General features: G+C 43.1%; 1 protein-coding gene across 1 annotated transcript; it reads right to left on the bottom strand.

Annotated features, from left to right (window-relative positions):
- Nucleotides 1-1,780: 1,780 nt before the first annotated feature.
- Nucleotides 1,781-26,376, bottom strand: LOC120062859 (peptidyl-prolyl cis-trans isomerase FKBP5-like). The gene is made up of 11 exons (XM_039012931.1): nt 26,124-26,376; nt 12,006-12,138; nt 10,797-10,941; nt 10,389-10,531; nt 10,002-10,116; nt 8,694-8,850; nt 5,616-5,706; nt 5,282-5,365; nt 4,544-4,729; nt 3,944-4,183; nt 1,781-3,214 (listed from the first exon to the last, which is right to left on the bottom strand). The coding sequence occupies exons 2-11, from the start codon at nt 12,108-12,110 to the stop codon at nt 3,101-3,103; spliced, it is 1,380 nt and encodes a 459-aa protein (XP_038868859.1). The 5' UTR covers nt 12,111-12,138; nt 26,124-26,376; the 3' UTR covers nt 1,781-3,100.

Genomic DNA, 26,376 nt, shown 5'->3' with positions numbered 1-26,376 from the left:
CGGAGCGCCAAGTCTAGGTCCAAGAGGCTTCTAAACAGCTTCTACCCCCAAGCCATAAGATTCCTGAACATCTAGTCAAATGGCTACCCAGACTATTCACATTCACATCACATTAACTTTACCTACACGTACATACTACCTCAACTAACTGGTGCCCCCACACATTGACTCTGTACCGACACCCCCCCTATTGTTATTTTTTACTGCTCCTTTTGAATTACTTGTTACTTTTATCTCTTAGTCTTATCCGTATTTTTTTTAACTGCACTGTCGGTTAGGGGCTCGTAAGTAAGCATTTCACTGTAAGGTCTACTACACCTGTTGTATTTGGTGCATGTGACTAATAAAATTTGATTTGAATTCAAATATGAGGAAGCTTGACAAGTTTGTCGTTATGTGTAAGGTAAGAAAGAACGCCTATTAAAAGTGTGCTAGTTATCAGGTCGTACAACATGCCTACAGTATGTGGAGGCATGTTGTTCACTTGTATAAACAGACCCCAGGACCAATAAGATATTTTACATTACCTCCACCGGAGAACTTATGGGTTCTGCAGTAAAAAATAATACACGAGTTACAACAGGAAAAATATGACTTGTAATGAATATATAATACAACTAAGCCTACAACAGCGACACACTATCTCATCAACTGAAATGGTGTCTGACTTCGCTTTTATTTCCATAGATACACTTTGTGTCCTACCTACAGTACGTCCCCCTTGTTTGACACCTCAAGTAATATAGGTTTTTGTTCCACAAAAACATATTGCTAAAGAGCAACACTAGACTCATGATACTACCTAACAGACACAACATTTGGTTTAAAACTGAGTAAAAAAAATACAATTTCAAGTTCTCTTGACAGGCAATTGATATTGGGGCTTTTTGACTGGGGTTTTCTTTGTTCCTTTTCAAGTTATGTTATCTTCAAATATTTACACACAGAAGGACATCATCTTGATCCTCTGACTGAACACCATGGAGATCCAGTCACTCGTTTCACTAATGTTCCGTGGTAGACAAAGAACACTTATCACTAACAGTACAGTTGGGGTAGGGGGCAGGTCAATGCAAACTAAAAGTGTAATCTCTAATGCCTGAATTTGCAAATTTACCAGAGATAGATTGAATACTTAATCATTGGATGATACACAGTTTCAATAGCATTTGTGTCATGTTAATAACACTTACAGCAGGCTTCTCTGTACAGTACGTGATATATAGTATTATTACACTCTAAGACTCCGTTACGCTCAGTGTAGTCCAATAACATTCATAGTTGGCTCCCCTAGAAAACAGTACAAATTGAAGGAAAGTCATTTGTATCCAAAGCATTGGTGAACAAATATTATGGATATCATTAGCATAGAAACTCTTGATAAGGTTTTTATGCTCTGATATCTAATCCTGGCAACACTACACATAACTCCTTACCCTGTGGCATTAATGTAGGTATAGGTAACTACCCTCCAATTACAAAAAAAACATTTTTTAACTAGGCAAGTCAGTTAAGAACAAATTCTTATTTTACAATGACAGCCTACCTGTCACAAAACCCTCCCCTAAACCGGACGACGCTGGGCCAATTGTGGGCCACCCTATGGGACTCCCGATCATGGCCGGCTGTGATACAGCCCAGGATCGAACCAGGGTGTGTAGTGATGCCTCTGTCACTGAAATGCAGTGCCTTAGACCACTGCACCACTCGTGAGCCTTCAAAAACAGTGTTGGGTACAGACAGACATTTTTTTTTAAATAAAAAAGCATACGCACAAGGATTCAATGGTTTCTTTTTATAGTGAGAGTTTAAGCCTGCCTTTTCTTGTTTCACAATGATAATATCAGTAAGACACCCAAGGGCCTGATGTCCAACGAATGCAAAAGCAAATGTCCAAAAATATAAAGCCCAGATTTTATCCAAGGCTTAATTCATTGAGTGTTACTTTTCCTAAAAAGACAACATCGGTGGTTTTACTATCTTTGCTGAGGATTGAAGTGTATCCTTGTCCATCATTTAACACCATTTTAGTAGAGGGAAATAAGTGTACTAAAAGGTCAGACAGTACAGTCACCCATTCCAGGACTGGGGAGGAAGAGAACTACACAACTAGAATCTATATGCCCTAATTATCATCAGTCACATAACCCAAATTCTAACAGCGTAGATGGAAAAAAGCATTTGTCCAGGAGAGAATGAAATGTTGAAGTCAGAGAGGACTGGACAGCAGCTTGGAAAGCTGAGACTTAAAGCTTCATTAATGGACTTTCTTTGATTTTGGACTTCCCGGACAGTCAAAGAGAGTAGCAAACACATAACAGTATGTAGCATCTGCAGCATGCAATGGTCCATGAGTCTGTACTTGTTAATTCTCTATGTTCAAGAGTAAAGAGTGGGAGGTTCTTCAGCCAAACTGTCTGTGCAAATATACTGTATGACTCATTGTCTAAACATAACTAGTCTTTTGGGACTGCGGGTGTCATGACAACTAGGTGACGATGATGCCAGCTGTTTTGTCTGTTATAGTGGCTCAGCGTCTCGCACCACTGTTCCACATGGTCAAGTTATATATATTTAGGATTCCAATTGTGAGTTTAAGCACAAGGTGTTAGGCAACCCCAGACATCCCAACCAATAGATCAAAGCAACCAAAATACAATGATACCTGTTGTTCATCTGTATGTGCAAAATGGGAAAATGCAATGCCAAGCAAAATTATATTATATTGTATTATCTTATGTGATTCATTTTGATTTGATTATCAACATAATGCAGTCTGTGGATCTGAGTTAAATTGAGGTGTGCATTTGGAGGAATTGCGCAACGCATGAGGTTGAGGACAAGACCTGGACAGGATTCCATGTTATAGACTGAAGGAAGGATTGCTGTTTGGCTTGGAGCCTTCCCCACTCACGCCCCCTGTCTGTCATGCTGGGTATAGCACACATGGTGGAGGGGTAGGTAGGGGATGATGAGATCAGGGTGAAGGGGTGTGATCCAGCCCCGCCCAGTTCCTGCCTCAGACCCCTGGTCTCTGTGTGGGTAGCAAGGGGAGACCTGCCCCCCTGGCTTTGCCCTCCTCCAGACCTCCTCTGGAGCATCAGGGACAGTCCTGGCCGTGGTCCTGACTCCTGCGTCGTCTCTTAATGGCCACTTGATGGTTCTCGTTCATCACTCCACTGTCCTCCCCCCTCCTCCTCTTCCCCTTCCCTGCCTGTTCGAGCACACAGATACAAAGGAGAGAGACTTGAGTAAAGAATGTTTATGGAAGTCATGTGTAGATTTCTTCCATTGTGCTAAAATAAATAACTTTTCCTACATTTTGTTTTGTAATATGAATTAGTATAATATAAATGTTTATGTTAATGAAGACACAACTTGATAATAGATTATGGAGTAAAATGGAAGCATCAATGAGTGGTCCTTTGTAGCTCATTTGCTAGAGCATGGTTCTTGCCACGCCAGGATAGTGGGTTTGATTCCCAGGACCACTCATACATTAAAAAAAATGATTATGCATGTGTCACTTGGATAAAAGTGTCTGCTAAATGGCATATATTATAATGAGAGAATTTGATAAAAAAGTTCAAATAAAGTTGCCACTCAATACTACCACTAGGTGTCAGCCTAGTACCAGTAAGCGTGAATCTCTAAACCATGAACGATGGACTACAATAGGTCAGCAGCACAGCAGAGATGATTGAAATAGATAAACGTGTGATATCACATGTATCCACGTACTCAAGCAGAACAGTGAACCAGGTCAGATTGTACAACTGATTACACATCCAGATTACATCCCAAATGGCACCCTATTCCCTATATAGTGCACTACTTTTGACCAGGGCCTATAGGGCTCTGTTTAAAAGTAGTACACTACATAGGGAATAGGTTGCCATTTGGGATGGATCCCATCCAGACTGTGAAAGACGTTGATACAGACCTTGACGTCACGCTCAGCGAACTTCTGGAACATGTTGGCATAGATCTTCTTGTCCTTTTCGTGGTGTTCCCGGATATTGCGTTGACAGATGGATACTTGATCGCGTGCCGCCCGGTTGGAGGGGTTGACCTGCAGCACCAGTTTAAAGTCAGACATGGCCAGGCTGAACTCGTTACGGAAGAGACGAGCCTCCCCACGCCGGTACAGAGCCTTCTCATTCTTCTCATCCAGCTCTATCACCTGGAAGATACACACATAGATACTATATTGGTAACTATATTTGTAACATTAAGGTGTACCTACAAGGATTTATAAAGGGCTTTATAAGTTTATAAAGATGTTTAAGTTCGTTTATAAAGCTGTTTAAAAAAAGTTACAGAATGGTTGAAAATGTGTGATTGTAATTTTAATGCTTGTCAAACAGATTAATACATGTATACAACCCCAGTGACCCAGAGCAAAAAGTCATAGACAAAAACAACTGTATGCTATTCCATGAACAGGTGTTAGCTGCATGCTCTATGTGGCTTCAGTATGGTATACGTGTATATGTTTGTGGGGTTTCTCATGCGTGGTGCCAGGTATGCAGTGAGTGTGTACCTTGTTGCAGTTCTCCACAACCAGTGCGTACTCTCTCAGCTTCAGGTAGCACATAGCCAGGTTGAGCTGGGCAGCCAGTAGGAAGTCCTGGAGCTTCTGCTGCTCCTCCTTGCCCACACCAAACTCCATCTCCAGCCACGACACAACGCGCTGGTACTGGACCACCGCCTGAAGGTAACGCCCCGCCTACAACCAGGGACAACACATGGGCTAAGTTTAGCAGGTCTCTCATACAAAATAGATTTTAGACAACATTTTCATAGTTCAAAAGCGATGTACAAAGTACAAAAAAACTGTGAACCTAATTATAATCTCACAGTTGTGATTTTGAAGCTTTTCTTCAACAATGTGCGGTATGAGGTGTTGATTATTTAACTAGACTTTAGTAATCTGAGCAATATATAAAAAGTCACCTCTTCATAATGCACGTTGTTGAAGAAAATTTTCTAATTAAATCACTCTTCCAGGTTATAATGAGGTTTATGGTAATTTTGACACTGTACAATGCTTTTGCACTATGAAAATGTCGCTATTTGTCTAAATAAATCGTTAAATAAATGAAAAATTCTGAAAGAAAAAGAAAATGCAATTTTTCATGTCCTTGTGAACTTGTTTGCAGGGTTCAAGTTCTGTAAGTTCACAGGGTTTGGTTCAAGTTACTGAAATATTCATACACAGATGAATCCAATGGCCCTGAGATTTTTGTCTATTTTCTGAAAGAGAGGTGGCCCACTATACCTTGAAATATTGGGTCCCTTTCTGTTTGGCTGCAGCAGACAATTTCAGTTTCTCCTTCTGATCCAACTCCCAGGATTCTTTGGCCTTGAAAAGAAAACATATTGTTATGTTTCAGAGGAGGAGATTTGAGGATGACTTTCATTGAGATGATGCCTGTTTCTTCCCATTATTTTCTCCAGGGTCACTCTGTCATCATGCAATATCTAACTGAGACCCTCATTGTCTAAACTCCACCAGCTCAAATAAAATCAATCTGTTGGTATCTTCCAGGGACACTAACAGGATACTTGAACACATTGTTGTTACCCTATCTAATCCAGCAAGTATAACTCACCTTCTCAAAGTTGTTTAGAGTCACTTCATACACCAGGTCTGAGTTTGGTCCAATCTTATAATGTGCTCTACCCTCTTTTCCAAAACCATACCTACAAAAAACAAGACAGAGAGTATTGTATGGCTGATTAGTCCTGACATACACCTGTTTCATGAAAGGCAAACATAAAGTCAAGATTTTTGTATAGTGATGCTTGTTTAAAGCAGCAATCAGCAGATGAAACAATAACAAAGCGTCCTCCCTAACCCTGTTTTGGTAAAAAGCTGAGTGATGGGGCTGGATAAATGTAACCACTCTCAAATCCATAGATATGGATGCAAGGTCTTACCATCCATGATATCAAAATTATAGTTTTAACCATGTTTTGAGGCAATGTTTGTTTACAAACATTGGAGTTCTCTTGGGGTACGACAGTTGAACTAAGCTCATGAGGTATTTATAAGTTATATTCTTCAAGAACCAATGGGTATATATCAATCATTTATGTCCAGAAATGTATGTAGAAACTGCAGATTGACCATTTAAAGTAACTTTTCCAGATTTCTATGAAATATTACCCATAATTAATTACAATATGAGTGAAATAGTTTTCCATCCCAAAAAATATTTTCTATGTTGTAATGGTGTGGGCATATACTGGTCATTCAAAATAATTAATATGAGTAGACCACTGATTGGCTAGTTCTTCCTCCTCAGGATGATGACATCATCCTCTATGAGGAACTAGCAGAATTTTTTCTGTTTGATATATAATTTGAGGTGGGGTTTTGGATGTCTTTTTTTTTCATATATTTTTTTATCTGGAAGAAAAATATGAGTATAGGATGAGTCAACAACATTATTTTGGTATGAGCGTATCTACTTTGTGTTGCAACAGGGACACTTCAGCAATAGGTAGTGATGTAAGTTTGATACCGGAGTTTCGAGGTATGCGTCGAAATCGCTAACACCTCGATCACACCGCCAGTGTCATTGCGCAAAATGGTACTCAGCATCATCTGGATATGTATGCAACAAAAGTTCAACATTCACCTTCTGCTACCCTTTCTGTGAAGCCGTTAACGTATACAGTTTGACTCATTCGTTCAATAAATCCAACATATGCACCACACAGAACGCACTGCAACTGCCTCTGCAACGCAATGCTGCAAGGCAAACGCAGGGTTCCGTTGGAAATTAATGTACTTCTGGTGTACCAAAATGCAATGACGCTATTGGTGTGATCGAGGCGAAAGCAGCAAAATTTGAAGCAGTGTGCCAATGCGTGTATCAATGACATCCGAAGCTTTGTCTGTTCATGTGATTGGTGAGATCCCACTTGATTTCACAATGATTCCGGTGCTTTCTTCGATTCCAAGCTGCCTTCAAACACCGATCTCTACTGGACACAGTACTTACACATTTTGGATTTTGTATAAAAAGTTTCACCTGACCGGTAGCTTACGCCTCGATCACACCGACAGCGTCATTGCATTTTGGTACACCAGAAGTACATTCATTTCCAACGGAACACTGCATTTGCCTTGCAGCATTGCGCTGCAGAGGCAGTTGCAGTACGTTCTGTGTGGTGCATATGTTGGATTTATCGAACGTACTGTATGTGTCAAACTATATACGTTAACGGCTTGACAGAAATGGTATCAGAAGGTGAATGTTGAACTTTTGTTGCACACATATCCAGATGATACTGCCTACCATTTTGCCCCCACAACACTGTTGGTGTGATTGAGGTGTTGGCGGGTAGAGTAGGGAACATTCAGGGATGTGAGGGTGAGGTCGAATCCTGATGAAGGCAAAATTGAAACCACACTTTCTGCACTGTTGTTCAAATAATTGTATTTAGTTATAATTGTAATTATATTTAGTATAGTATAAGCTTCTGTCTTAAGCATCCTAATTAAAGCCATAAATTCATTTTTTTATATATATATATACTGTATTAAACTTGAAGGCAAAAAAGGGAAGCATGAATTCCAACTTTAGGCTACTGATGCCAAAAACGTAAAACTGCGCCACAGAGTTTGATAAAACCAGTGGAGAACGAAAAAGTCTATCTGATAATCAGATAAGCTGCTATTTATTGTTGACCAGCAAATGTCACTAATGTGCATTGTGAACAAATAATGAAGCTACGAGTAATTAACCTTTTTTTTGGAACAATTTGGTAAAAGTGCCGAAGCCTTCAGAAATCCTCGTTTTCCCATCACTAGCGATAAGGAGTAGAGTAGAGTCATCACTAGCGATAAGGAGTAGAGTAGAGTCATCACTAGCGATAAGGAGTAGAGTAGAGTCATCACTAGCGATAAGGAGTAGAGTAGAGTCAACACTAGCGATAAGGAGTAGAGTCATCACTAGCGATAAGGAGTAGAGTAGAGTCATCACTAGCAATAAGGAGTAGAGTAGAGTCATCACTAGCGATAAGGAGTAGAGTAGAGTCATCACTAGCGATAGGGAGTAGAGTAGAGTCATCACTAGCGATAAGGAGTAGAGTAGAGTCATCACTAGCGATAAGGAGTAGAGTAGAGTCATCACTAGCGATAAGGAGTAGAGTAGAGTCATCACTAGCGATAAGGAGTAGAGTAGAGTCATCACTAGCGATAAGGAGTAGAGTAGAGTCATCACTAGCGATAAGGAGTAGAGTAGAGTCATCACTAGCGATAAGGAGTAGAGTAGAGTCATCACTAGCGATAAGGAGTAGAATAGAGTCATCACTAGCGATAAGGAGTAGAGTAGAGTCATCACTAGCGATAAGGAGTAGAGTAGAGTCATCACTAGCGATAAGGAGTAGAGTAGAGTCATCACTAGCGATAAGGAGTAGAGTAGAGTCATCACTAGCGATAAGGAGTAGAGTAGAGTCATCACTAGCGATAGGGAGTAGAGTAGAGTCATCACTAGCGATAAGGAGTAGAGTCATCACTAGTGATAAGGAGTAGAGTAGAGTCATCACTAGCGATAAGGAGTAGAGTAGAGTCATCACTAGCGATAAGGAGTAGAGTAGAGTCATCACTAGCGATAGGGAGTAGAGGAGAGTCATCACTAGCGATAGGGAGTAGAGTAGAGTAGAGTAGAAGCTCTTACTTGGGTTTTAAGTAGAGCATGCAGCATTCTCCTTTCTGCATATTCTCCATGGCCCTGTCTACACCCAGAGGAACGCCCATGTCCTCTGACTCGCCCACCACGAATTGCACATCCCTGGAGTCAAACAGACGCTCTTCACAGCGACCCTCCAGGTGTACTGTGGGATACAGGAGGAAATTGGAAAATAAGATACTTTTTTGAATGGTAAATATTAATATTATTATATTTTACTTAATGGGAATGGACTGTTCAGATAGAATAATATAGTTTAGATTGTTCAACATGTTTAGTTTGAGTGTTCAGAAAGTTTTTTTGTCTTGTTTGAGACTGTATAAAAATCTGTAAACATTTTGATCACAATCAATCTGATCACAGTCACTAGCTAGGTTTCCATCCAATTGGTGACATATTTTCATGTGAATATCCCCAAAATCTGCATAAATACAATATGCGCATTTCCCCATCAGATATGCGTTTCCTTCTAATTGACTTGTTGCGGATAAACGGTTGTCGGTGATGACGTAGTGCACATAAAAATAACTTTGGTGATTAAATTCCCATGCACTGAATAAAAAATACAAGTTAAATGGGTTTCCATCACATTTTCAACTCTGGTTTTGTCACCAAATAAATTGCGGTTATGTAGCAAATATGCCCACTCTGGTCTTGGTACGTGTGCTCTACCCAACAGCTGGCAGATATACAGTGTGGGTAGGCTAGCCTACATGATGACGTTATTATGGACAAAATAGCGAGATTCTTTTTATTTGTCAAACAGCAGCCAAGCCTTGATCATCATGTCACCAGAATAAGACCCTCGATATTTATTGTATAGGAGCCTCTATTGGAAAGGAGCGTCAAGCTTATCACCGTGCACTTTCACCACCCTGTGAAGTTCATCAGAACTTATTTCATCTGTAGCCTAATAAATGAAACTGTATGCTTTCCCGAGTTGTAGTGAGAGGACCACATAGCGTATCATTGCTTGACTCCAAGTTTACTTTGTGATATGATGGTTATAATAATACCACCATTTCTCGCATAATGTATTTTACCGACACAAAAAGAGCTCACTTTGTCTAGGGTAATTTGTTTTGTTGACATTTGGAAAGTTTTTTGCTGTTTCAATCAGGCCTGTCGTAAAAAAAAATATCCAACATGCACTTTAATCAAATAAAAAGGTTGGATGGAAAGCTGGTTAATGTGAGACAAAGCCTTTGTACCAAAATCAATTAACATGTTGATCACCAAGATCCCAGTCAATTAGATCACAGTGAATGTGATAGAGAGAGAGCATGTCCACCTTACCGTATACTGTTGATCCGTCGTTGGGGTTATTATAGCCCTCCCCTTTGACCTTTATCCTCCTTGTGATGCCGCCGTCGTCCGTCAGCACCTCGCCTTGGAAGCTCAGCAGCTCCACCTACAGGAAGTGAAGAAACACGTAAGGACAGAATAAAACGCCACGTCACATCCATGTGTTGCCATAGCAACACTAGCAGCAGTGGCACACTTTTACACAATGGTAACCGAAAGATTCCAGAATGATGACAGAGACAGTGTTATGTGTTCTGTTCACAATGCCGAGAGAGAATCTAGGACAATGCACAGTCAGAATATAAAGGGGAAACTTGTTACGTGCAGAGGAAGGCCTATATACCATCATCCCCTTGGCAACCACTAAGCTTTACCTACCTCAAACTGTAACATGGCGTTGGGAGGTATTTTGGGCGGGCATCCAGCTGACCCATAGGCATATGCTGGTTTACAGAGGAGCATGCACACCTCTCCTCTCTGCATAGAGGACACACCGATATCCAAGCCCTTAATCACCTGACCTGTGGAGGGATACAAAATTAGAGACATGACAAACAGATGTAGGCTACATATGCAGTGACATATGGGCGATACAAAGGGCGGATGAGTTAGATGAGTTCTTTCTTCCATACATACAGATGTCAAAAATGTAAGTATAATATAGAAGCTATATGTACAATATGTACATCTGTATGTCCTGACGACAGTTCTTCTTCAGCTGAAAAGGTATCTGAGATGTTTAGAAACGAGTACCGCAGTAAGAGGCCGTCTCAGACTCGGACATACCCTTTCCCAGACTGAAGGTGAAGGGTTTATTGCGTTCCATACTGGAGTCAAACTTCTTCCCATTGATTAGTTTGCCAGTGTAGTGTACTGCTACCTTGTCCCCAATCATGGGTCTGTCCCCATCCTCTCCCTGGTTTTTCACCACCTGTATAAAGAACAAATGTCAGCCCTGAGATAATCTCAACTCAGCATGCTAGTACTTGTTTCTCTAGCTAGACAGTGATGATGGTTTCTTCGTGTCACATATTTCTTTTTCATGTACCCCTATTATTATTTTTCATCCTAACAGTTAGGCATTTCTTGCAGTGCTCTGTTTTAGAGGTAACACCGAGGATGTGCTCAATACAAAGGAACACTCTTGATTCTGGTGGCAGAATTATGAAGGATGCGTTTCTCTGAAGTCTCTCTGATTACTGTGACAGGGAAGACTTTGTGTGTGTGCTTCATGTAATAAGTTGAGCTGCACTCCTGTATGGAGCTTGGTCTCATAGACTAGACATAACATAGTAAAAGTACATCTGAAACACTCAAATGAGTAGGATATGTTACGTTTGGTATGGTTACAGGCAAAAACGAAAGGAGGTGGATGAGAAGGTGGGTGAGAAGGTGTATAACGGTGAACGTTTAGCAACCCAAAGGTTGCGTGTTGGAATCTCATCACGGACAACTTTAGCATTTTAGCTAATTAGCAACTTTTCAACTACTTGCTACTTTTTAGCTACTTTGCAACTACTTAGCAAGATAACTAACCCTTCCCCTAAACTTAATCTTTTAACCTAACTCTTAACCTTAACCCTAACCTTAATCCTAACCCTTAACCCTAACCCCTAGCCTAGCCATCTTAGCCAGCTAGATAACGTTAGCATTAGCCACCTAACCACCCAGCATTAGCTACAACAAATTGGAATTAGCAACATATCATACGTTTTTGAAAATTAATAACATATTGTACGTTTTGCAAATTCGTAACATATAGTATGTTTTGCAAATTCGTAACATATAGTATGTTTTGCAAATTCGTAACATATCATAAGAAATGGATAATGCACATCCACAAATTAATACATACCATATGAAATGTAACATATACTAAAGGGAGTGTCTCGGTTTACATACAGAATAATACAAAATGCTCTGAGACCAGGTTGCTGTATGTTAAGACAGAGTTTGTCCCTCACAGAGGAGGTTGGGAATGAGGTTGAAGCATACCTTGAGAACTCCCTCGTCTTTGCTAGGAGTGACATCGATGCCCTTGGCAGCAAAGACCACAGCAGGAGACTGGTCATCCATGGACTGGTCCTTATCAGTGGTCATATCTGCATCTGGGCATGCTACTCTAACCCTGCACAAAAGAGTCACACACACATTGTTTAAAACTGGGATGTGCACCAACGTAATAACAGACTCACAAAACCCCACCAACACACAAAGCCCCCCTTAAAAAAGGCCTTCCAGAACCACCTGAATGTCAATTAAACTGTAATCAATTATACGCATATGCTTTAAGTAGGTAAATGTGTTAGCTATGCTATATCTCTGACATTCTGTGAGTCAGGGAATTACGTTTCTAACCTCTCAACTCTGTTTCTTCTTCATTCTGATCAAATGCATGAGCTGACGCAGTGTATGTAGAGGTGCTGACTAATGGAGAGTAAACTCTGTGCCGTTACTTATTTTGAGACTTGCAGCACAGTACATTATTGGGAGATTGTTGAAGAGCCAAACAAGCTTTCTGATGATGAGCTACAGAAATAATATCCTCATATACCTCAATGGCCAACCTTCTCCCAGCCCACAGTATATTATGGTAACTCTGGGAATTTGCTACAGTCATACCATCATATTAATGTCAAGACTCCAGTAAACATGCTGGTTCATAGCAGTATACTACGCTCACATTCACTTTTGACAATGTCGAAGGTTTCAATTCAACCAAAACTGCAATGTGGTAACCTTTTTACGCAGTAGCTTGTTTTTTTCCCCCCATGGTCAAATTTTTTAAAAAGTGTTTCTTCTTCATTCTGAAAAAAACTGGACCGTGAAATATGAGATCTGTTGGAGCAACAGTGCCGCCACTCTTTGTGAGACATGCTGCACCATCGTTGTTGGGTAACTGTTGAAGAGCTTTCTGGTGATGAGCCCATTATAATATTATCCTGATGTCTTTCTATAGCAGCCTTTACCTCGCAAACCACAGTACATCATTTAAACACATTTGAATTCATACCATAATACTAGTGTCGTGTGTGCAGTGGATGTAGGTCTGAACTAACTAACTGTGATACAAACTTCTCACATTTAATGACTGAAAATGCCACACACGATGTGTCACAAACACGATGGCTTTTTGCTCTAGGACGGCCACAGGCCTCACAAGACTCTTCTGAAGGTCCACGGTACAAGTTTAAAAAATGTATGAAAGTATGAAAGTATACAGTACCAGTCAAAAGTTTGGACACACCTACTCATTCAAGGGTTTTTCTTTATTGTTACTATTTTCTACATTGTAAAACTATGAAATAACACATATGGAATCACGTAGTAACCAAAAAAGTGTTAAACAAATTAAAATATATCTTATATTTACGATTCTTCAAAGTAGCCACCCTTTGCCTTGATGACAGCTTTGCACACTCTTGGCATTCTTCTTGGCATTCTCTCAACCCCCATCCTCCCCGTTCCAGAACAAGAAGTGTATGCGCACAAATGGCAGTAGTTTGTAAATAAAGTCACCTGGATCTGTTCAAGTTATGTACCTCCTCTGAAAGCAATGTCCAAGTTACAAATGACAACAAATATTTAATGAATGGGTGACAATTTGCATGACAACCAACTAAGAATTTGTTGAAAAGCCAGTAGCAATCATAACCCTCCCGTTGTCCTCCTATTATGCCTAGCACACAGTGTCCCCCCCGGGTCACCCTGTCCCGTCTTGGCTAAAGGCCCAGTGGGCACAAGTGTGACAGTATGGGTGTGAACAGCCTTTGCAGATGTATTTCTTACACCTGCAGCACGCGGTGTGTGTCTTGGCGTCCTTCTTGGGTGGGCAGAGCTGACACCTCTTCCTCTTACTCGCCTCCAGCCGGGCAGCCGGGGCTGGGTCGGAGGCGGCGGCCGGGCCGACGGCTTGCTCAAGGGCTTGCGGACGAGCCTCGGCGGATACACGCTCGCCCCGTATGACTTTGACAAGTGCTGAGGCGGCTTCGGTGCGGGGGAGACGCTGCCTTCTTTGGATCAAGGGCTTCACGAGCGCCTTTCCGAGCTGCTCCAGGAACACCCTCCTCTTGTTCCGCTTCCCGGGCATCCAGTCGGGGTTGATCTCTCGCCATATGACAAAGGCGTTGTAGGAGGACACGTCGAGGATGTTGTGGAAGATGACCAGGGGCCAGCGGGCGGTCATCCGTCTGCAGCTGTAGGTGCCGACCACCTTGTCTAGGTTGTCCACGCCGCCCTTGTTGCAGTTGTAGTCTAGGATGAGGGCCGGCTTCCGGTCTCGGCGATCGCTAACGTCGGGCTCCGCGTGCCGCGTGCTCAGAAGCAGCACGTTCTTATTTCTCTTTGCCAGGTAGGACACTAGAGTGGCGGTGGGCGTGAAGGCGAACCTGGAGGACGAGACCTGTCTGTCCTTGGACTGGAGCAGCGCGGGAGGGAGCTCGGGCTTGTTCTTTCGCACCGTGCCCACCATGGTGAGGTTCCTCTCGAGGAGCCGCTGCCCGAGTTCGTAGGAGGTGAAGAAATTGTCACACGTGACGTTGTGACCGCCCGGCAGTCCCTCGGTCAGATCGAGGACGACGCGCGCGCCCTGGTTCTTCTCGGGGCCTCCGCCGGCCGCCTTGCCGGTGTACACTTGCATCTTCCAAGCGTAGCTGGACTTGGCGTCGCAGGCCACCCACGACTTGATGCCGTATTTGGCCGGCTTGCTGGGAATGTACTGTCGGAAAGGACAGCGTCCTTTCGGCGAGGGAGAGGGGAGGGAGAGGAGAGGGAGAGGAGATTAGCAGCGTCATACACAGATACATAGACTGCCCGTGCTCTCTACGCTACACGTACAAACACAGATACCAGCGTCATCGTTACCGGCTCACCATCGGGGCGCACTGCGTTTACGTTACACGCAGCCGCCTCCGCCGCCCGTGCTACTGCCGATTGCTACTACTGCCGATTGCTACTACTGCCCGTGCTACTACTGCCCGTGCTCCACGTTGCTACTCTTGCCGATTGCTACTACTGCCCGTGCTACTACTGCCCGTGCTCTCTATGCTACACGTACATAGACAGATACATTGACTGCCCGTGCTCTACGCTACACGTACAAACACAGATACATAGACTGCCCGTGCTCTCTACGCTACACGTACAAACACAGATACATAGACTGCCCGTGCTCTCTACGCTACGCGTACGTACACAGATGCATAGACGGTACCTCTGAACGGGACCAGTTGTTCGTCCACCGTCACTTCGGGCCCCGGGTTGTAGAGGGCCTGCAGCCGCTCCTCCCACAGGTCCCACACCTCTCTCACGGCCGCCAGTCTGTCGGTGGCGAGTCTCGCGGGTCTCGACTGGCGGTCGTCGAATCGCAGCAGCCTCGAGTACTTGTGAAACGCCTTGAGCGGCATGGTGGCGCGGAACACGGTCCTGCCGCTCTCGGCGTCCCACAGGCTGGCCGCGGCCTCGCCTCGGGACCTGTAGACGCCGGCTAGGATCAGCAGCCCTACGTAGGCGCGCAGGTCGGTGGAGTCCATGGGTCGCCAGCCGTCGCCGTATTTTCTCACCCCCTGCAGATTCGTCATGTCCACGATGATCCTTTCTATCGCCGGTGTGACAAACAGACGGAAGGCGGACGCGATGTCGAGCGCTCGCGACGCGGCGTAGGCCGTGGGGCCCGGCGTCACGGCGGGGCAGGGCGGGCGGATGGCGCGGGGCCGGTCCGGGCCGCGATAGGCCACGGAGGACCATTTGATTTTGCCGTTTTTTGACAGCAACGTCTCCCTTTCTGGCTCTGGCTCTCTGGCTCTGTCTCGCTCTCGCTCTCTGTCTCTGGCTCGCTCTCTGTCTGGCTCTCTGTCTCGCTCTCGGCCAGCGGCCGCGTCTCCCTCTCGCTCTCCCTCCGGCTCTTCCTCCGAAGAGGAGCACGACCGCGAGGCCGAGTCGTCTTCGTAGTCGTCTGCGTCGCGCTCGGGGTTGTATTCCTCACCGTCTTCATCTTCCGAAACGTCCTCCTCTTCGGAATCGCAGTAGTCTTCTTCGTCTTCTTGGTCGACGCTGGAGGATATCTGTTCCAGGACCTGAGCCGCGCTGAAACCGGGACTGCGAGGCGTCGTAGGCGGAGGCAACACGCTCGGCGGGGTCGTATTCCTCGTCGTCGTCGTCCTCGTCCTCGTCGTCGTCCTCATCATCGTCCTCATCTTCTTCTTCTTCTTGTTCTTGTTCTTCTTGTTCTTCTTCTTGTTCTCTCTTCTTCTTCTTCTTCCTGACAATATTAGTAGGCTCTCTACGCCCTGCTTACAGTCGTAGGCGGAGGGCTCACGCTCGGCGGGGTCGTATTCCTCCTCGTCCTCGTCCTCGTCCTCATCTTCTTCTTCTTCTTCTTCCTGACGATATTAGTAGCCGCTCTACGCCCTGCTTACGGTGGCCACGTGAATGGGACGAAGCACGCGAATGGACGAGGCGCGTGGTCTGCCCTGCCTGCTCCTTCGGCCCTTCGGCCCCTTCGGTCCCATCCGGGACGCTCGGCTGGCCTCCCCGCGTGATAGCACCGAGGTCGTGCACAGAGTTGGTGGGGACAACTGGTCCCTGCCGGGGTCACTCAGACCCGGCCCAGACAGAGGGGAACAACTCCTAACACAGGCCCCGGGTCACTCCGACCCAGCTCAAGACAGGGGTAGGAGGGTTACAACATACACCTTGCTAACGCTGCCGGGGTCACTCTGACCCAAGCCCCCGGAACAGAGGGGAACAACTCATAACGCAGGGCTTACAACAGGGCTCGGGTCACTGTGACCCGGCCCAGACAGGGGTAGGAGGGTTACAACATACATACTTGCTAACGCTGCCAGGGTCTCTCTAACCCACACAGACACTGGGAATCGACTCGTAACGCTGGCCGGTGGTCACTCTGACCCGCCGAGGCAAGGGGAAGGTTGTGTAACAACAGCCATACCCGAAAGGCACAATTTCCACAACCAAGGGAAAGTAGTTTGTAGGGGGGCGTTTTTAGATTCGATATCCAAACTCACACGGGGCCCAAGGGCCCGATCTGTAGGGCCCGATGCCGTATTCGACACAGGCCCTTGCCCGGAATGTTGAGCGTGTCAATTTTGGGGCAGGACCTTTTACTAGTATCCAGCAGGTGGTGGTGTTGGGTCACTGTGACCCCGGCCTGCCAGGGTCTCTCTGACCCACACAGACACGGGGGAAGCGACTGGTAACGCTGCCGAGGGTCACTCTGACCCCTCTGACGTCACTATGACCCCGCCCACACAGGGGCAGGGGCAGGAGGGTTACAACATACACCTTGCTAACGCCGCCGGGGTCACTCTGACCCCTCTGACGTCACTATGACCCCGCCCACACAGGGGCAGGAGGGTTACAACATACACCTTGCTAACGCTGCCGGGGTCACTCCGACCCACACACAGACACGGGCAATCAACTCGGAACTGCCCGGGGTCGCTCTGACCCGCCGAGACAACGGGAGGGTTAAGACATAAGGAATCCCCAAAAATTTTAAAAAACCCGCCACTATTTCGCTGGTCTCTTTTGTTTGGCTCATGATGAAAATACATTTTGTGTGTCATCCTCACAAATCAAGCCAGTCCTCCATGAAAGCAAATAAGTCTGTCCTTCTTTTACGCTTAATCTTTATCCAGGAAACGGGGCCTTTGTCAGTGGTTTATTCCCTTCATAAAAGGTCTGTATTAGTTACTGTTAGACCATTCCTGGTGAACAAGCAAACCATTAGGCTACAGCAGTTATACTAGTTTCATTGTTATGGTCTCTAATGGTCTTCAGTGGTAAAAGTCCCAAACACACAATGTATACTGTTTTGCGATTGTAATGATATTGGGTTGCATTGAGTTTAATGGTAAATGTCACTTTCACAATACATATAAATCTGTTTCCTGATAATTTTATTGAAAACATGACAGCCATGCAATTCATTATTTGATTAGGGTTGTCACAACATTTTAGTCCCTAGCCCATTTCTACATCAAAGGTTTGGGCTTGTAGGAAAAGTCTTCATATAAGAATTGCATAGGGATAGCCCTCTCAGAGAGCGGCCACTTTGTCACGTCCTGACCATAGTGCTTATGTGTTTTGCTTGTTTTAGTGTTGGTCAGGACGTGAGCTGGGTGGGCATTCTATGTTGTGTGTCTAGTTTGTCTGTTTCTGTGTTCAGCCTAATATGGTTCTCAATCAGAGGCAGCTGTCAATCGTTGTCCCTGATTGAGAATCATATATAGGTGGCTTGTTTTGTGTTGGGATTTTGTGGGTGGTTGTTTTCTGTGTCAGTGTTTGTGCCACACGGGACTGTGACGTTTTGTTATTTTGTAATTGTATATTGTTTTCATGTTATTAAATCATGGAAACTTACCACGCTGTACATTGGTCCTCCGATCCTTCTCGCCTCTCCTCGTCCGAGGAGGAGGACGACTTAGACTGCCATTACACACTTGTTGGACTATTCAAGGAGAGTTGGGTTGAAGCTACTATAAGGACACACTGAATTGCTTTCATGGAGGACTGGCTTGAATTGTGAAGATGACCACACAATTAATTTTCATAATGAGCTAAATCTATTGGTTTTCTACCCAAAGTTGCAAAGGAAATTGTGAAATTGTGTGTAAACACAAGAGACCAGCAAAATGGATAAAAGAGTGTGGCTGTATAGCCAGAATAGTAGCATCTAGTGGTCAAAACCTGGTACTTTCACACTATATTTATTGAATAGTCTCTGAATATTATCTGCCCAACTTGGGTGCAATCAATTAGCTTAATTTCTCAGTTCAAATTATATTTCAACAAAATAATGTTTCAGGAATGCCAATTGTATCTGTTACTAACTACATAAACGATTTCAGAACAATCTGAGATGGTGGGTGTCGAAGTCCTCTTTCTTGTGCTTTTTGAGGTGGAACAACCCCTTTGTCATATAGGCTATAACAGTACATATTTGACTGACTACGAGTGGCCCTCCACAGACATCCACAGTGAAGTCACACACACAGCTGATACCAATTCTCTCCCTACACTTTCCCCTTGGCCCTAACCAATTATGTATATAAACCCTGGATTGCTGATGCAATGTATTGGCAAAAGAGAATCTTTGAAGCCACTGGTTGGCCATTTTGGCACTCCCCAGAAGAAGTAGTCCTCCATGGGAATGAATGGAATTCTACAGTATTTAAATTCAATGTTTTAGGGACAAAATTACATGTTTTTAAGTGTAGTTTGGACAGTAACATTAGTACTTTCAAAAAATTATACTTTATAGTGGCAATCAGCAGTAAAAACAATAACAAAACATTCTCCCCACCCCTGTTTTGGTAAAAAGCTGAGGGACGGGGCTGGAGAAATGTAACCACTCTCAAATTCATAGACAGAGCTATGGATGTAAGGTCTGAATATCCATGAAATTAAAATGATAGTTTTAACCATATTTTGAGGCTATATAGTGTATGTTTACATTTACTTTGCTTACATTGAAGTAAAATAATAATATTTTGGTTTCCCATGGGGTTTGACAGTTGAAAAAAGCTCATGGGGCATTTCTTAGCTATATTTTTCAAGAATCAATGAATTGCTAAGTAAAAAAATGGATATAGTATAATGCCTTCCTTTACTTTTCCACATTTTGTTGTGTTAAAGCCTTAATTAAAAATGTATTTAATTGAGATTTTGTGTCACACAACACCCCATAATGAACATTTTTTAAATTAATAAATAAGGAAAGGTTGTGTGTCGATTGGTGAGAGAGAAAATATCTATTTAATCAATTTTGAAATAAGGCTGTAAATCAACAAAATATGGAATAAGTCAAGGTGTATGTATACTTTCTGAAGGCACTGTAACTTCCTCTTTAAGGATTTTTTTTTATATATATATATATATATAGGTGCGCTCCCGCACATTGGCTAACCAGGCTATCTGCATTGTGTCCCACCCGCCAACCCCTCTTTTACGCTACTGCTACTCTCTGTTCATCATATATGCATAGTCACTTTAACCATATCTACATGTACATACTACCTCAATCAGCCTGACTAACCAGTGTCTGTATGTTGCCTCGCTACTTTTATAGCCTCGCTACTGTATATAGCCTGTCGTTTTACTGTTGTTTTATTTCTTTACCTACCTATTGTTCACCTAATACCTTTTTTGCACTATTGGTTAGAGCCTGTAAGTAAGCATTTCACTGTAAGGTGTAAAGTGTTGTATTCGGCGCACGTGACAAATAAACTTTGATTTGATATATATACTGTATATTCATGCTTAATTTATATAATCTAATTCAAAGTATTTATGAAGGTGTATGTAATAGAATAAACGTGGCAAGTGTAGACGATAATAAATGTTTTTCTATAGCTTCCAAAATATTTTTTACAATGGTGGGTGAGTGCCAAGATGGAGGCACGGTGGCTTCAAAACAGCACCCCCTGTCAGTCATAGTGTATATATAAACCTTTGGCCCAAACCCTTAAATATTTGTAAATGTAGCAGCTGACACAGTTGATCTGTTGGCCCCCTAGATACCAAGTGACCTGCATCACTGCTGGTCTAGACAATCCATGCCAAACATGATAAACTAAATTAATTGGCTATTAATCATTACTATTATTAATTATTACTATGAATCATTGTGCTCCGTCTTCCCTCCTTACATCTCTTCCACCACTCTACCCCTTCATCGCCTCCCCTGATACATCTCTGCGTCTTTCTTTACCCCTCGCTCTCACATTTCACGTTTCATTCAGCTTCATCTCTTCCTCTTTCTGATGGAGAGTACCTAACTGTGTACTGGTGCTATTGTTCATAATGTACAGAAGTGCCTGTGGGCGCGCAAACACAAACACTCTATCTCTCTCATACACACACACATACTCTCTCACTCCATTTCTCTCATACAACCACATATACTCTCTCACTCCATCTCTCTCATACACCCACACATATTATCTCACTCTATCTCTCTCATATACACACACATACTCTCTCACTCTCTCTCATACACACACATATTCCCTCTCTCTCACTCACACACACACACACACACGCACGCAAGCACGCACACACACACACACACACACACATCACACAAACAGATTTGATGCTTCATTTAGGTCTACAGTGCATTCAGAAAGTATTCAGACCCCTTCCCTTTTTCCACATTTTGTTACGTTACAGCCTTATTCTAAAATGTATTCAATAAAATAAAAATCCTCATCAATCTACACACAATACCCCACAATGACAAAGTAAAAACAGGTTTTTAGAAATATTTGCAAATGTATTAAAAATTTTAAACAGAAATGCCTTATTTACATAAGAATTTAGACCCTTTGCTATGAGATTCGAAATTGAGCTCAGGTGCATCCTGTTTCCATAGATCATCCTTGAGATGTTTATACAACTTGATTGGAGTCCACCTGTGGTAAATTCAATTTGTTGGCCATGATTTGGAAAGGCACACACCTGTCTATATAAGGTCCCACAGTTGACAGGGCATGTCAGAGCAAAAACCAAGCCATGAGGTCAAAGGAATTGTCTGTAGCGCTACAAGACAGGATTGTGTCGAGGCACAAATCTGGGGAAGGGTAGCAAAACATCTCTACAGCATTGAAGGTCCCCAAGAATGCAGTTCCTCCATCATTGTTAAATGGAAGAAGTTTGGAACCACCAAGACTCTTCCTAGAGCTGGCCACCAGGCCAAACTGAGAAATCTGGGGAGCAGGGCCTTGGTCAGGGAAGTAACCAAGTAACCAACTCTGACAGAGCTCCAGAGTTCCTCTGTGGAGATGGGAGAACCTTCCAGAAGTACAACCATCTCTGCAGCACTCCACCAATCAGGCCTTTATGGTAGAGTGGCCAGATGGAAGCCACTCCTCAGTAAAGGCACATGACAGCCCTCTTGGTTGCCAAAAAGGCACCTAAAGGACTCTCAGACCATGAGAAACAAGATTCTCTGGTCTGATGAAACCAAGATTGAAGTCTTTGGCCTGAATGCCAAGTGTCACATCTGGAGGAAACCTGACACCATCCCTACAGTGAAGCATGATGGTGGCAGCATCATCATGTTATGGGGATGTTTTTCAGCGGCATGGACTGAGAAATTAGTCAGGATTGAGAGAAAGATGAACAGAGAAAAGTACCGAGAGATCCTGCTCCACAGCGCTCAGGACCTCAGACTGGGGCGAAGGTTCACCTTCCAACAGGACAACAACCCTAAGCACACAGCCAAGACAACGCAGGAGTTGCTTCAGGACAAGTCTCTGAATTTCCTTGAGTGGCCCAGCCAGAGCCCGGACTTGAACCCAATCAAACATCTCTGGAGAGACCTGAAAATAACTGTGCAGCGGCACTTCCCATCCAACCTGACAGAGCTTGAGAGGATCTGCAGAGAAGAATGGGAGAAACTCCCCAAATAAAGGTGTGCCAAGCTTGTAGTGCCATACCCAAGAAGAAACGAGGATGTAGTCGCTGCCAAAGGTGCTTCAGCAAAGTACTGAGTAAAGGGTCTGAATACTTAAGTAAATGTGATATTTCCATTTTTTATTTGTAATAAATTTGCAAACATCATTATAGGGTATTGTGTGTAGATTGATGAGGGGGGAAAACAATTTAATCCATTTTAGAATAAGGATATAAAGTAACAAAATGTGGAAAAAGTCAAGCGGTTGGAATACTTTCCGAATGGACTGTATGTAAGAATCTCGCATTTGTTCTCACATACGTCAAAATGATATAAGTAGTGTGTAATCACTTGCCATTGTTAACGGAAACAGCAATAACCATAGTAATAAAGCTTAAAATGATCATTCTTTTCTGGGACTGGGGCATTTCTTAATATGGAATGGACATCACTTCTAAGAAAAGTTGGAACGGAACATCATGTTCTGGGAACTGTAACGTTATAGCTTTCACATTGACAGGGCCAAATGTATTAACACACACACACATACACACCAATAACATGTAAGAATAATGAGTTGATTTAATGATCTAGTCAAATAATTGTGAATTAAACCTAAAATATGAGTGGCTCTGTGCGGTGGAATGCATGTATGCCTATGTGTGCCAGTGTGTCGGTCTGTCGGACTCTGTCTCTGTCCACCTCTGTGTCTGTGTCTGCCTCTGTCCATCTCTGTCTGTGTTCATCTGCGCAGTAGTGTGTGTGCGTGTGTGTATGTGTGTGTCCATCTGGGGTGTGTGTGTGTCCGTCTATGTGTGTGTGTCTGCGCAGTGTGTTTGTAAGACTGTGTGTGTCTGCGCAGAGTGTGTGTGTGTGTGTATGTGTGTAGAGTGTGTGGGGGGGAACACGATGTTCCTTCTGTTCTGAGTTCCTGGCACAATCTGATGGTGTTCACCAATCTGAAACCTACTCAGTCAGAACACAGCATCTGCTTCGGATGGCAATACCCAAGTAGGCTCCCCTCAACACAAATAGAGACTAACGCACATTACATAATTTTTTAATTGGGGAAATGCTGGGACTGACGCAGAAAAAAAATATATAATTTTTTACAATTATTGCTGAAATGTCCAATCTGACTTTGGAGGGGGGAAAGTCAAAATTCTAAATATTAGAAGTACTCTGTAAAAAAAAAATACTCTAATAACTGAATGTGTAACGTTACTGTTAGTGATTATGTACCACAGTATTTCATCCAATCACCAGTCATTCAGAATGCTTGTGCATGTGTCTTTAACTTCATCTTTATGATGAAGAAATGTAAACCATCTGGGTATAGAATTATCCATATAAGTTACAGCTGTGGTAGAGCCAGCAGCGCGCGTCTCTTAGTCAGAGGGACCGTGGAACTCAGAGACCCTGTGGAGAAATGCAGGGACGGAACATAACAAAGCCGAGAACATTCAGTCCTGAGAGCTCCAGCAGCACAGTCACTTCACAGATACACATTGTGCCTCAAAGCACTTTATCACAAGTCAATGCTTCACGCTAATCCACATATAAAGAGCAGCGGTAGACAAACTGGACACACTGTCTGGCTGTCCTGGGTGACAAAGACCGACGTGGTTACAGAGTGGGATACTGTCTGAAAGAACAGGACATTGTCTACAAGAACAGGACATTTTCTGTCATAGTGGATATTGTCTAACATAGGCTAAGTAGACATTGTCGGTCCTGGGGAGAGGGACACTGTCTGCCATGGTTCAAAGAAGGAGTTAAGTGAAAAATATTCATAAAATATTGGAGGACAAAGGAAGTTGACAAGAAAAAACATTTACTATTAAAACAAAATGAATTGGAAATATAGCCCTCATCAGGGTTTTCTATGGAAACCTTGGGTCTTTAGAAAGCCTTTCCTAACGGTTTTAGTTGAATTTCTCTGATTTAATAGGACACAATAAGAAGAGTGTTGGTTTTAATTATACGCACTTATTTTACAAGTCAACTTCCATTGTCCTCCAAGACTTGCTGAAATTTACACATTTCCAATTTGATCTTTTATTAAGCACCTTGGTTGGAAAGAAAGCCAGGTAGCAGCAGAATACGCTTTCATCTAGAAGCAGGGAATGGAGTCTGATATGTAATGACATGGGCATTATATGACCCGAGGTAAGAGGTATCTGTGCTGCTAAGTCAATACTGTCTGGACTCGTTTCATTCAGGGCGATCGCTGGATGCCATTTCTTGGAAATGCTCTCTTTTTCTCTCTCAGACTCTCTCTCTCCAACACTCTCTCTCTGATTTATTTCCACAGGGTCACGTCGTCACATCTATCCGTACCATACCACTCTTGGCCCCTTAATCATAGAACGTCTAGGAGTAGAAGTGCTGATAAAGGATTAGTTTACCCTTAATAATGAATACAATTAAATGGACAGGTTGGTGGCACCTAATCCTAGATCAGTACTCATACTCTGAGACTTTATGAATATGGGCCAAGTCCTCCCTCTGACTGCCAGCTTTACCACCATAAAATACTAAAGACATGTACCCAATGCCATGTACTCTACCACAGAACCAACCTACCTGCCCCCACAACATTGGCAGATAGATAGGAAGGCTGAAATGCAGTAAACCATTATGTGGCCAAGCAGACCTTGGGAGGAAACCTTGGTCTGATAATACTGAGGGTACTGTATGTCCACGTAAACCCCCACACATAACAAGCCTTGAACACGTGCTGCAATAAATGCCTTGGTTGCCTTCCAACATGCCACCTGTAATTGTATACATGTATTGTGGCGCAAAGGAAATGACTGACACATGTATTTCTAACAGTGTTCTAGTTCATATCTCTTCTGCTCAGTCTTCCAGTTAATAACGAGACTGAAACAAGAAATGTATAAAAGCATGTTTGTTTTTTTCAAAGGAGAGTCACACCTATATGCTATGATTCACTCACTGCACCGCCAATGGTTCTGGAGATACACGTTGAATAAATGTAACATAAACGTTAATTGCAATTTCTTAATTACCTGTAATAAGAAGACATGGGGCTACGTTTTCATTTTAGGTCAATTTGATTTACCTTTAATGAAATTGAAAATATGAATTGAGAGTAAGACATTAGATACATTATTCACAGTGTGTGTGTGTGTGTGTGTGTGTGTGTGTGTGTGTGTGTGTGTGTGTGTGTGTGTGTGTGTGTGTGTGTGTGTGTGTGTGTGTGTGTGTCTTTGTGTTTCTGACTGTTTGTGCATGTGTGTAAGAGAGAGTGCAAAAGAAAGAACCGAAAATTATAAACAGTTATCCTTTATAATAGCATTTGATTAAAACCTTCAATGGATGTAAATTCAATCCACTCTCAATAAAAACATTGACAAGTGATAAGTAGAGGAATAGAAGTAAGCATGATATCCACATGTATCTGGAAAATAAGCCTAGAACACAACTTAATAGAGTTGAACACTGATTCTAAATAAGACAAATAGGCTGAATCATAAGTATATAAAATGAAAACTTGTATGAATTTTTTATCTATTTATTCTGAGGCACCTTCATGTCTAACCGGGTACAATTGGATACAATGTAACTCGATTCCTACTCGGTCATGCTGGTTAAAATATGCCCAATAAATCAAACCAATTACACTTTTTCGATAAAATAATAAGAAATAGGCTAAAGCTGTAACTTACCTATTTATAATTTTAATGTTCTCTTCTTCTGTTGCTCGTGTGCTATAACTTCAGCCGGTGTATCACTACACTGGCTCTGCAACGCACGTAAGCACGGTGATTTCAAACCCGCCCTCTCATAACCAACCAGGGTACTTAATGTTCTGTCGGCAGTTTTTTACAGTCGAAACCCCCCGGCACTAGTGACGATCAACACGAGAGTTTGAGCCACATGGAGAAGAGAATTGAAATGACACCGTGAAGAAGGTGGAGG

Source organism: Salvelinus namaycush, chromosome 2 (genome assembly GCF_016432855.1).
Source record: "Salvelinus namaycush isolate Seneca chromosome 2, SaNama_1.0, whole genome shotgun sequence".
In the NCBI taxonomy this organism is placed as follows: Eukaryota; Metazoa; Chordata; class Actinopteri; order Salmoniformes; family Salmonidae; genus Salvelinus; species Salvelinus namaycush.
Note: the sequence above shows the minus strand (reverse complement) of the source record. Positions and strands in the feature narration are given on the sequence as shown.

Excerpts from the sequence above, each read along its gene's own strand:
- LOC120062859 (XM_039012931.1), bottom strand. The coding sequence starts at position 12,110 with ATGACCACTGATAAGGACCAGTCCATGGATGACCAGTCTCCTGCTGTG. Across the intron at positions 8,851-10,001 it reads CGACGGATCAACAGTATACG|TACACCTGGAGGGTCGCTGT; the intron begins GTAAGGTGGACA and ends TGTATCCCACAG. Across the intron at positions 5,707-8,693 it reads ATGCTCTACTTAAAACCCAA|GTATGGTTTTGGAAAAGAGG; the intron begins GTAAGAGCTTCT and ends TGTTTTTTGTAG.